Consider the following 13,055-nt stretch of genomic DNA (forward strand, 5'->3'; position numbering starts at 1 on the left):
AAGAATGCCCCCAAATTAAAGGTGGAACCAACAAGAGCAGCATGTGTCCATATACTTCTTCATCCCTTAATGTAAGACCTAATTAATTAATTTGAGTAGATTAAAGATATTAATTAATTTGTTAATATGATATTTTTTTCTAAAATATCCTAAGCATCTTTCTTAATTTTTTTCCCTTCTTCTACTTAATTATTATCAGGAAAATATTTAATTTAGGAAAAAAATTAATAAACATACGAAATAGGTCTTACGTATCAAACCAATATCAACTTTCTAATTAGATTTTATATTAAGAATTGGATGAGTACATATGATCAAATGGTCCCCCGACCCGACGCGTGCAGTTATGGCTAGTTCTTATATGATAGGTAAATGAACATCGCAAACTGACTTGGTAGCGCGTATTTAGCTTCAAACTACAAAAATCACGCACGGTTGGGCTCCTCCACTTATCACAGTATAGATATACTCGTGCGAGGCTGCATGTTGTGATAAAATATACGTTGGTCATACCCGGATTTCCCACAAAGGAAATCAGCTGGAGAGCTAAAAAAATCCATGAACACGATGTCCAGTTAAACTGTTCATTTTGTTAATTCCTTTTCTTTTCTTTTTTTTAAAGAAAAAAATATTCGTAGTTATTTAGGCCAACTCTCCGCTCGAAGTTCCTTTCCTGCTCTACTCCGTTGAACCAAACAGACCATAAGGGTCCAATTACTAATCGGGATCTCATGAGCCGACGATATCGCTCGCTCGGAGAAAATATAAAGCCATCAAAACTTTTATTTCAACAATAATTATTATCATCCGAATTTACTAAAGCCCTGCAATTGGCTAGCAAATCAGATGCATTTAACCTTCTCTGAAGGCTTCTTATCCTTTTCTCAAACCCGAAACTTCAGCTTAAGATCGCATACATTAATTATTTCCCCCTTCATCACAAGATGCTGAAGCTATTTCATCAACTATGACGTGGAATGATCACTTCATATCAGTGTCCCTTGCTTGTCTCCGGGCATGCAAATGATTGTTCAAAAGTAGATGAAGGAAAACACACGACGCAGCTTAACAGAACAATGGAATCTTTGAATGGATCCTCTTTAAGTATAATTCTATATGGTACACTTTCAGGTAAACAATAACAGAATCACTCAATATGAACAAGAGCAGCACATGAGCTTATTGTCAATCGTGTCCATGAGGTTGCACCACAACTCTCCCCATGTGAAGTCCGCACTCACTTGAGTGTATATTCTCAAGGTCATACGTTGCACGCACTAGTCAATGGGGTTTTAGAAGATTAACTCTAGAAAAGCCGGATGACTGAATGCTGAATGCCCAATGTATGAGATCAAGATTGGAAGACTGAAGTTGTTTCTCTTCCACCTATTTCGGTTTCACTGTCTTCTTCTACTGTGTGCTTGCTCTGCTCAACAGTCCGCAATTGAGGAGGTAGGAGGGCCTTTTGTGAAGGTAATTCAGCTATGAAGAGCAGAGTTTGAGCCCATCCAGCATATTTACCATATTTGCTTACAAATGCCTCTGCAACACGACTGCTAAGCTTTGGAGTCAATCGGGAACCTGCAAGCTCGGGTAAGAGGTACTTCGTTGCAATCTTACCCAAATTCCAAAATGATACATGCAGATTATTACTCATTGATACACTCAAAAGAAGAATGAAAGATCAGAATTGATACAAGAAGGAAGCACAAAACAATAAGATTGTACCCGCCAAACATGTGTGTCAACAGGGATGGCATGATGCTGATCAAGTGAAAAGAGAGCTATGCAAGCAGCCACCTTAGGACCCACTCCAGGTAATGTACAAAGGGCATCTATAGCTTCTTGAAGATCCAACATACGAAGAGATTTAAGCCATTCCTCCCCATCAGGTTTCGCTCGCAGAAAATTTACTGTGCCAGTTATATATTTGGCCCTGTGCCATGTAGCCATGTATAATCAAATAAAGTGTTCATATCTTGTAGCAACTAAGGTAATATGTCAGCAACATGATACCTGAGGAAGGTATGTGCGTGATATAGACTGAACATGCTAAATTCACATTAAGTAAAAAGACAACACAGGTGTAACAATGACACACATAAGGGTTATAGTCTGGTCCACAACTCCACATATCATCATGCAGATTCCCCCCTTCCGCTCTCTCTCTTACACTGGGAATCAGCTATCAGCATGGATACATCAGGACACTGATGCAGTTCAAGAAGAAAAGAAAATATTTTAAGAATGGTAGTTCAGTTTGATATTGAGATAGAGGTTTTTGTTGTCATACAAAGAGTTCAGTTTTAAGATCGGGATGCTTCATGTCACGTGAGGAATTTACATAACTTAACCAGCAATCTCCCTTTTCAGATTTTAACATCCAAATTTAAATCTAATAATCACTTGCAAGTCGAAACCCCAACATGGTAAGTTTTGGCAATAGGCATTATTTCATGAGCATCAACCAGAAGGCTTTAGCTTCAAAGTTGTAAAGAAAAACAGGGTCCATTGTTGACATTATCAGGCAGTATTTGAATTGTGTGACTGTAAAACTGCAAAGAAGTTAGCTTCAGCCCACATTACACTGATTTTTCCTTCCTATCAATACTATATAGGTCAGAAATATTCCCATTTACAAATTTGCTAAGGGGGAAGGATCAGCACATACTGTGCCCTCTTATGAGAGCAAGAAGCAAAATGCTTTTCTTTTTGAAAGATAAACTTCAAATGAACATGGAGCTTAGAAGAAGACATGCAGGTATTTTGGTATCTCAGGCCTGGCTCATTTGGCTTTCATGTGTGGAGTGCTAGAAATGATTTCCGGAGCCAGTATCTCTCATACCCAACGCATGGTAATCATAGGCGCAATGACAGATGTTGCAACACAACGTACAAAAACAATAGCCCCAGGAGGACACAAAACGTGCACAATTCGAACTTCAATAAAAAAAGTGGAAGCGCAAGACCACAAACATAACAAATGTGAAATATCAGACTTTGATTTAAAATAGCAGGGCATATGGCGTCCAACCTGTAACCAAAGCCGGCATTTCTAAGTTCCTCCTCTGAAATCAAAGAAAGCTTCTCCACACTGGGGAAAGTATGGAATTTAAAGTCTCCAACGGTCCCCAAATAATTTCCCAAAGAAGAGATATAATCCACCATTTTGGTAATCCTTTGAATATTGTTATTAGAAGAACACAGAAACTGAATCAGACACTCAAGTGGGTCCTGCCTCAGCACTCGCGCACCCCCCAGATAGCACGCTAACTCGGCAAACCTGGCATCCGAAGCCGAAAACTCCTTCCATACGTCAGTGAGAGAAACACGGGCATTGAGAAAGTCAAGCAAAGCCGTCCTCGCATCAATCTCAGAGTCAGTGTGGTGAAGGTAATAACAAACGTCGCCGTTTTCGATGTGCTTGAGAGATATAAGGTGAGACCCGACAACGCCTGTGTACTGTGAAGGTCCGGTCTTCCTCCATCGGAAGGTTTGGCCGGTGGGAAAAGTGAGAGGCAAACAGAGCTCTTGCGGAGCAAGATTGAGCGGGACCCACTTCGCGTGGTCGGATTTTGAAGACTCATTGAGAGAACCGAGGATCGGTTTTGGTTTTCTGGAGCGATAGCATATGGAGACGGAGGTGGGCTTTGAGCAGCAAGTTTTGTGCCGCGTCTGGGGGCTTAGAGGCGTCGAAGGAAGTGAGGGCGATTTGCATGAGGCGGACCTTGTTCTTTTCATTACAGTAGCCAGACTCAGTGAGTGCATCGCCGGAGGATGATGCCACTTCAACGAGCAACGTCAGCCTCGTCGGCGTCGCAGCTCTCCGGATGGAGTTGTGGGCTGAAAACGGAGGGGTTGACGTCTCATGGTGGGTCGGGTCACTGGCGTCTTGGGCCCCTGGCCTCTTAAGCCAAAGGGCCCCAAGCCTTGGAAAATAAAAAATTGTACAAGATCGTCGAATTCAAAAACCAACTAGGCCCTAAAACCGTTTCTATTGGCTCTGCTTGGGGTGACCCTTCCATTCTCAAGCTAATTTTTCTTGTTTGGATGGCTTTATTTCATGGTAATGGGAGGAATAAGCTCTTCCCCCACAATCATCTTTCCATAAAAATGAGAAATTCAGAGATTCATAGCCCCTGCTATTATGTCAATGTACACTCCTAGGTCTCAAAAATCGGCAATTTAAATTCATGGCCAAATAATGCAGCTGACTTCTATTTTATTACTCCCCAGTGGTTGTAGCGGCCGCCTCGTAACTGACCTTTTAAAGCTCATTATTTGCATTCAAAGAAGAATAGATATTTTCAAATTCACTAATCGTCTGCTTCAAAAGGATGAGAAGAAAGTCAACCGACATGATTCGTCACTGTTCTTCAAATGGTTTGGGGGCTGACATTTTGTTATACTACCTCCTGTTCTTAAAATAAAAGTTATTTTGAAGTTTACTTTAGTCTTAAATATAAGATTTCAACTCATTTTATCTTTTATATTTATCTTTTTTTTTAAAAATAGTTCTTATAATAATTACACATGTCAAATATTCAATCAAATAGTAGTTTTAGCTAATAGAGTATATAATTAATAAGAATATTTTAGTAAAAATAATAAATTAATTATTATAAATAATTAACCTAACAAATTTTTTATTTTACTCAAATTAGTTAGTTAATTTTTTAATTAAGGACTGAAAGGGGTAGTATGTGGTCTGTTGTGGGATTATCATTCTCACCAAGGGGCTACGAATTGGACTTTCCAAATTACAAGTGCCTTCCAACTGGACGTCAGGACTGGCTGATCTCAAACGCGCGCCCCATATGGTCAAAGTATGAAATCCAATAGGGGTTGAACTGCAATTACCATCACACGACGTGCCTATCATTGGGTTATTATCACGATGTAGTACCACTCTCCATTAACCACGTAACTCGATGTTCCTCCCTTTTCCGCCGGAACACAATTTCATCATCGATCTCGCCCAGAACAAAGCTTAAAGGCTAACGATGTTATTATTATTTTCAGTGAACGAATCGCGAAGATGTTATTGCACCAAGTACCAACCCCTTAAAATAAGGCTGTGCATGCTACCGCATTCTTACACGTCAAATATTAAAACAGCATTTTAGATTTTGACTTTTAAAAAGGCATTTTAGATCGGCACAAATCATTCCGGCTTCAAACAGAGAAAGCGCATTGCAAACAACAGACGTTTATTGACCAAAAAAGTAAAAGATATCAAGAAAATCAACGCCGATTAATAATATAATCCATCTTACTAGCTATGTTTTAAAAGGAGGTCATATTTCGTGTTAAAAAAATTGAATCATGTTTTAGTGATTTACAATATTAATTAAAATTATTTAAATCTGTTGAAAAAAAAAACTACTACCTCCTATCTTTAACAAAATAGCTAGTTGATTAATTTGAATAAATTAAAAAAAATTAGCTAAGTTAGTTATTTGTAATAAATATGTGTTGCCTTTTCTAAAATACCTTTACTAATTAAGTGTATTGGCTAAAAATACCATTATTATAAAGATTTTATTAGGAAAAAATAGATAACTATGAGAGATAAAGTGGATCAAAATCTTATATTTAAGACATGAATAAAAGTCAAATAAACTCTTATATTAAGAATTGGAGGTTGTATTTTCATGTATTATGTTGATTTTTTATGATGGATAATTTGGTGATAATTTAGTTTATGGACAACAAGAGCATGGGAGGAGAAAAATATGAACAGATTATATATATACTCATTCAGTACTTAATATAAAAGCCAATTATTAAGTTAATTTTGGTTCTAAATATAAGACCTATTTCTCATATTTATCAATTTTTTCTAAATTACTTATATGGATATTTCCTCAACCATAATCAAGTAAATGAGGAAAGGATGATATTAAAAAAGATGATTATGATATTTTAAGAAAAACATGTCATATTTATTATAATTAACTAATTTACCTAATTTTCTTAATCTAATTAAATTAGTTAAATAGGTTTTATATTAAAAAATAAAAGTATTACTCCTTCGGTCCCTAATATAGGACCCAATTGTTGAGTTGGTTTTGATCTTAAATATAAAACCCATTTCTCATATTTATCAATTTTCTCTAAATTATCCTTATGGATATTCCATCAACTATGATCAAGTAAAAGAGAGAGGTGGGGTATTAAGAAAGATGATTATGGTGTTTTAGGAAAAATGTGTCACATTTCTTATAATTAAATAACTTATCTAACTTTTTTAATCTAATCAAATTAGTTAAATGGATCTTATATTAAGGATTGAAGGAATATGTTGGAACAGTGCTCTGACTTTGAAAACGATTATATGAACAGTATATATTTTTTCCATAAAGAGAAGGGATTTCTCACTCGTTGAGTCGCCTAAAATATGAGCGGATCTGGGGGGAAAAAATACTACTACTATGAACTTAAAAGAGACACATGAGCAGCGCGTGTAAAGCACTACCAAATAAGAATGCAGCGTGTGCTTGACGAGGAGGCGAAGGCAGGTTCGCCAGAATTTTACCCTCACATTCTTGTTAACATCCATCCGGGAAGAAAAGCAAACGACAACATATTTACATGTTGCACCGTATGCCAAAGAGCCAAAACCAAAGGCCAAACCGGAGACCAGAGAGCACTCACTGGGAGGGATCCCTTCTCTCTCTCTCTCTGCCCCCTCTTCCCATTTCCACACCCTTTGCGCCAATCAACGACCCCACAATCAAATTTCCCTCTCTCTCTCCCTCTCTTAAACCTCTCCTCCTTACCATGCCAGCTTCCCCTTCAGGTATCTCTTACACAAACCTAAATTCTTTCTCCCTCTCTAAATCCTCGCTTCTTTTCTTTTCGTCTGCGAGATGCAAGCCATCCGCTTGATTTTTTTGGTGTATTTTGATCTGATTTTGAATATTTTGTTATCAATTTCCCGCTAATGTTTGGTATTTTGTGATTTTTGAACCAGAAAACCGAACCAAATGGCGAAAGCGCAAGAGAGAACCCCAAATCAGCCGGCGGCACCAGAAGCAAGAGGACGAGGACGACGAAGAAGACGACCCCAATGGGGACGACGACCACCTCGAGCGACAGGATGATTCCGAGGACCAATCCCAACACCCTAACCCCCAAACCGGTTCTAATTCTCAAGCGCAGCTTGAGATCGAGGTCTTGTCCGACGATGGAGTCCAAATTTCTCAGTTCCCTAGAGTGATCAAGCGCACTGTCAATCGCCCTCACTCATCCGTCACGGCAATTGTCGCTCTGGAGCGTGCCAATGAGTCTGGAGACAATAAGGCTCAGTTGCAGAATTCCCCATTTTTGGAGAATGTGTCGCACGGGCAGCTTCAGGCGCTTTCCACGGTGCCCGCCGATAGTTCAGCTTTGGATCAGGACCGTAACGAGGGAAGTAATTCGGCTTACGTGATCACCCCGCCTCCCGTACTGGAAGGCCGTGGCATTGTCAAGCGGTTTGGGAGTAGGGTTCTGGTAGTTCCAATGCATTCAGGTCCCCGCTCCCTCTATTAATTTGCTTTACTTTGCTGCTGGTTTGCTTTATTAGTACGCTATCTATCTCTGAGCTCCACTGCCTCCACCCAACTATAAATACCATTCAAGTAATTCATCCCACCGGTGCTGTTACTCCACCCGTAGTTTCACGGTTTTCTCTATTCTCTGTTTTCTTTTATGAGTAATCCTCTCTTTTCTAGGAGGTATGAGCACTGACAAGATACAGCAACTCAACGAAGATTGAAGCGTGCACATACATCTAATTATAGTATGTCCACGGGGCAATTTTCCCTGTCTTTTGTTTTTCAAGCCAGAGCATAAAGAGGACTGACCTTAAAGAGTGTATATTATGTGATATAAGTAGGACTCCGTGAGAGTTTGTCTCCTTTCTTCCCGCTTTCAGTATGATATAAACCTATATGTTATAGAAAACTAAAAATCACGCGTGAAGTTTTAACGTGCAAGTCTTTTTTTTTTTTTTAAAATCTTTTGAAGTTATTCTTTTAAGTTGGTTAAACGGGACGACATCTCCTTTTTGAGCTAGTTTAGATTCTCGAGGAAGTCACTTCACTCTTTAATGGGAACTTGCATGATTTGATGAACCCAACAATGCGTTGGCTTTTTTATGATTTTCAGGTTGGTGGGTTGGAGTCGTTTGAGATTCTAAGATACAATCATGTTAACCTGTTTTTAATTGTTATTTTTTTAACGAACAGAATGGTTTTCACCAGCCACAGTGCATCGGCTTGAGAGACAAGTGGTGCCACGTTTCTTCTCTGGAAAATCACAGGATCATACCCCACAGAAGTACATGGAATGCAGAAATTATATAGTTGCAAGATACATGGAAGATCTGGGCAAGAGGATTACAATTTCTGATTGCCAGGGATTGCTAGTTGGGGTTGATAATGAAGATTTAACTCGAATTTTCCGGTTCCTTGATCATTGGGGAATCATCAACTACTGTGCTCCGGTGCCAAGTCACGAGCCTTGGAATGACGAGTCTTACTTGAAGGATGAGGGAAGTGGTGAGATTCGCGTGCCATCAGATGCCTTAAAATCTATAGACGGTTTGATCAAATTTGACAAGCCAAAGTGTAAACTGAAAGCAGACGAAATTTATTCATCGTTGACGGCTCAGAATGCTGATATTTCTGATTTGGAGGACAGAATAAGGGAGCATTTATCTGAAAACCATTGCAATTATTGTTCTCGTCCTCTTCCTGCTGTTTACTATCAGTCACAAAGAGAGGTACACTAGCTTATACATTTGATTTTGTCAGCTAGTCATTAGTAATGAGATAGCATCGATCTAGAAAAGATTGCAACTCTTGGTTTTTGTTTTGGGCACTTATAATGTCGGAAGATACGACTTTGTGAATCAGCATCATTATGGGTATCATTCACACATGCAGATATGGCTAAGTGGCCTTTTCATAAGCTTATCCATTAAGTAAAGTTTAGTCAGATTTGTACATTACAGTTACATGACTTAATGTTGCGTTTTAGTAGTACTTTGGTTGCCACATTAAAGCTCAGGCAATCATAATCAATGTGCTTAATGCAAGATTGTAAATTTAAAGATTTGAAGGCGTTAATGGGGAAATATCCAAGTTTTTCTTTTCTTTTTTTAATTTCCCAAGGAGCCTACCAGGAGCTGAGAAAACAAAACAATTATATATAAATTAATCTATTCAAGATACTGAAAACAACTTTGACTTTGTTATCCATATCAAGAAGTATGGCAAGATACTTTGTTATCCATATCAAGAAGTATGGCAAGGTACCTTTCTCCAGTTCTCTGTTCAAAATTATGGTGGCAGCCTGCATCATGCTATTTGCTTAACTTCTCCCTTGAACGCTTACTTCGTTTCAACTAAAGTCATGCAGCTTGAAATCTTATTGTCCGCATCTGGAAGTTTCTTTCTCTCAATCCCAATATGTAATTATAGTTCATTTATTATCAGTTGCTTAAGAACTTGCTCTGTTGCTTATATACTTTTATATCATACATCAATGGCTCTCAGATGGCATGATATCAACCTGTAGCTGAAACCCTCGTAGTTTGTTAGTGTTCTTCAGTCATGAAATCAGTTCTCATACAAACTCAGGTGGACCATCTGTCTGTGACCAAAATAAAGTCTACAACTGACACATGGTTTTACCGAGTTGCAAGGGAGTGATAGGGGTTGATTGTTTTGAACACTTGTTGAGAATCTTCCTGCAACCCATTGCATTATTTGTCTTGAACTGAAAGCCCTGTAAATAAAGTAGACTGAAAAATGCCTTAGAACACATTTGTCATGCTGTATAATTAACATCTAATATTGCAGGCTGATATTCTTCTCTGCACTGATTGTTTCCATGATGGGAGATTTGTCGTTGGTCATTCAAGTATAGATTTTATAAGGGTTGATTCAACTAGGGATTATGGTGATCTAGATGGGGATAGTTGGACTGATCAAGAAACCTTGCTGCTGCTTGAGGCAATGGAGATTTATAATGAGAATTGGAATGAAATTGCTGAGCATGTTGGTACCAAGTCAAAAGCACAATGTATTCTTCATTTTCTCCGTCTACCCATGGAAGATGGAAAATTGGAAAATATCAATGTTCCAAGAATTCCGTTGTCATCAAACATGTCAAACAGAGATGACTGTGAAAGATTGTGTTCAAATTTAGAAGCAGATTTAGCAGGTCTTGCTCCGTTTTACATTTTAACCTTCTACTTGCTGTCACATGGTCTTGATCGTGTATCCATGATCCTGCAGGACCAACTCAGAGCATTGATCCCAGTAGCAGGCTCCCCTTTTCAAAGTCTGAAAATCCTGTTATGGCTCTTGTAGGTGACTGATAATTAATAATTATATGCATTACTTTTATCATTTCTTAGAAGAGTTCACGTGAGACATGCATATAGCTGTAGGGCTAGGATGTATTTATTGGTTACAGCGAATGCATATAAGAGCAAACTCTTGTCTTCCGCTAATATCAACTTGTTTTGCTCCTTTTTTGGATTAGCACCTTTTTGAAAATCATACTTGTTTGGCAAAAGCAAAGATGGCTGTACTCAAATCCAATATTATACTAATTTGAATCTCTACATTTTGGAATAATGCTTGACAAGTATGCTCGTAATAATCATGAAATAGGATATTTCTGTTGGATAGAGACTTTATATAAGTCCTAGATCGAGTATAAGGATTTCACGACAAAGTAGACTGTCACTTAGATTTTGAAATTCCTGACTTTCTTGTGCTTACTCGGATTCTTATGTATCTGGTTTTGATGGAACTCATGTACAGGTTGCCTTTTTGGCCTCTGCTATTGGACCTAGAGTAGCTGCTGCTTGTGCACATGCAGCATTAGCAGAATTGTCGGAGAATAATTCCGGTTCACAGACAGAAGCAGCAGGGCACAGTAACAGGTGAGTTTAATTGTCATAGGTTGCTGATGTCTAGTCACTGTAGCCCTATGTCACCCTTCTTCACTGTGCATAGAAAAGAGGTATGTCTTATGCAGGTGCTTAGGAGAAGGCCCGTGAACGATACTATTAATATGTCCAATATATAGCCCCCTCATGCTAAAGCTTTTCCGCCTTGTAGCATGAATAAAGCATAGACCCTCCATGCATTGCTGTAATTTAATTTAGAATGGTCAGCTTGGATCGAACTTGTGATCACTTGATTAGAGACTGATGCTATGTCAATGACCTTCTCTAAATGATTTTCTCATCGGTCTTCTTTAGGCCATGATTAAATATCAAGTTATGTCATCATCTTAAAACTGCAGCAGAGAGGGTACATCTAAGCTATAATTGAGTTGTTAGATTGATCACTTTTGTCTATGACTTTTGTGCTCAAAATTGAGATTTATTTCTACTCGCGAAGGATGAACTTGGAAAGTACACATGCTAAAGATGGTGGTCGTCTTGGAGAAATTGCAAACCCAAACCAACAAGATGGTAAGGGATTGCGATTTATCTTTATGTATCAATATAACCCAATCTCTAGTAGGACACATTCTTCAGCACTCTTGAAACATTTCTTATTATTTCAGAGGACGAAGCTAAAGCGCTTGGTTCCCGGGGTCCAAATGAGGGTGAGGCCATCCCTTTATCTGCTGAGAAAGTTAAAGATGCTGCTAAGGCGGGCTTGTCTGCTGCAGCAATGAAAGCTAAACTGTTTGCTGATCATGAAGAAAGAGAAATTCAGAGGTTATGTGCTAATATTATAACCCATCAGGTATAGCTGTTTCTTGATTTTTCAGCCTGTTTTTGAGTTGTATTCCTTCTCTTCTCTGCCCACTTTCTATCTGAACGCACATACATGCACACACAAGTACGCTCAACACGAGTAAAAGATCACTTAGTCCATTATATAAATGAAACTGTTGAAGGAAAGTTAAGAATCAGTATTATAAAGCTACAATTTTTCTGAGGTTAATTTTGTCAGTGGCTTGCTATTGTTGACAGCTGAAAAGATTGGAATTGAAGCTCAAGCAGTTTGCCGAAATTGAAACGCTGCTGATGAAAGAATGTGAGCAAATGGAGAAGGCAAGACAAAGGTTTGCTGCTGAACGTTCCCGTCTTTTATCAGCATGGCTTGGATCTGGTGCAGCCACAAACACATCAGGTGTTGGTCCTTCTACAGTTAGCAACAATAATGGCAACGGTAGACAACAAATGGCCTTTGGATCTCCTTCACAGCCTAGTGTCTCAGGGTACTCAAGTGGCCAACCAGTTCATCCACACATGTCCTTTGTCCCACGGCCTTCTATGTTTGGTGGGTTAGGGCAAAGGTTACCACTTTCTATGATACAACAATCACAATCAACTTCTCCAAATCCCATGTTTAAAGCCCCAGGTAATGTGCAGCCTTCTACCAATCATCCATTGTTGAGGCCTGTATCAGGTACTAACTCCGGTTTAGGTTAATTAGGGAATTAGATGTAAGTTTCGGTGCTTCTATGGTGTAGATTTATTTTGTCATTGCTTTCAGCATTGAAGAGGAAATTAGGTGATGAGTCCAGCGAGTTATTGTTTCTAGTTTTTGGAGCCTCTAATTGGTTGCTGCTGATTATGCAACCCCTGCTCAAGGGAAATAAGCGGCGTTTGATATTCCCTGAAAGTTCCAAGTTTTCCTGTTGAGGTTCTGCATTTTTAGGATGAGAATTTGAATCCTGTTTAGTTAGCTTACACAAGGACAGATAGCAGCTCCGGATTGCAAGAATCATGATCAAGCCGTGGTTACTAATTGTATCAATTGCCTTGATGTTGTACGATCTAGTAAATTATTTCGTTGTTATCTTCACTTCTCTGGCTGATGACATGGGCACAGGGCGGATTGCGTTCGGTTATTCCAGCCTATGCCACCATTTGACTATAAAATCCAGAATGTGACGTCCTCTTTTCCATATCAGAAATTGAAGTTTAACGGGTTCCTTGGCCAACAGAGTAACTAGGGATTTAAAAAGAAAAAAGAAGGCCGACCAGTGAACTGAATTATAACAGATGAGCCAATTCAGTTATTCCAGCC

The 13,055-nt window shown here is 38.8% G+C and overlaps 2 protein-coding genes across 2 annotated transcripts; one reads left to right on the forward strand and one right to left on the reverse strand.

Moving 5' to 3' along the window:
* Positions 1-1,065: 1,065 nt before the first annotated feature.
* Positions 1,066-3,872, reverse strand: LOC114716666 (N-glycosylase/DNA lyase OGG1). The gene is made up of 3 exons (XM_028901697.1): positions 3,035-3,872; positions 1,729-1,936; positions 1,066-1,615 (listed from the first exon to the last, which is right to left on the reverse strand). Exons 1-3 carry the CDS (start codon positions 3,766-3,768, stop codon positions 1,352-1,354), a joined length of 1,206 nt encoding a protein of 401 aa, XP_028757530.1. The 5' UTR covers positions 3,769-3,872; the 3' UTR covers positions 1,066-1,351.
* A 2,719-nt stretch (positions 3,873-6,591) lies between these two features.
* LOC114716664 (SWI/SNF complex subunit SWI3C) lies at positions 6,592-12,830 on the forward strand. The gene is made up of 9 exons (XM_028901696.1): positions 6,592-6,802; positions 6,977-7,516; positions 8,235-8,770; positions 9,852-10,215; positions 10,290-10,360; positions 10,824-10,945; positions 11,409-11,482; positions 11,578-11,762; positions 11,993-12,830. Exons 1-9 carry the CDS (start codon positions 6,595-6,597, stop codon positions 12,452-12,454), a joined length of 2,562 nt encoding a protein of 853 aa, XP_028757529.1. The 5' UTR covers positions 6,592-6,594; the 3' UTR covers positions 12,455-12,830.
* Positions 12,831-13,055: the final 225 nt, after the last annotated feature.

This window comes from Neltuma alba, unplaced genomic scaffold (genome assembly GCF_004799145.2).
Source record: "Neltuma alba isolate B1F8T4 unplaced genomic scaffold, ASM479914v2 tig00011685_pilon, whole genome shotgun sequence".
NCBI lineage: Eukaryota > Viridiplantae > Streptophyta > Magnoliopsida > Fabales > Fabaceae > Neltuma > Neltuma alba.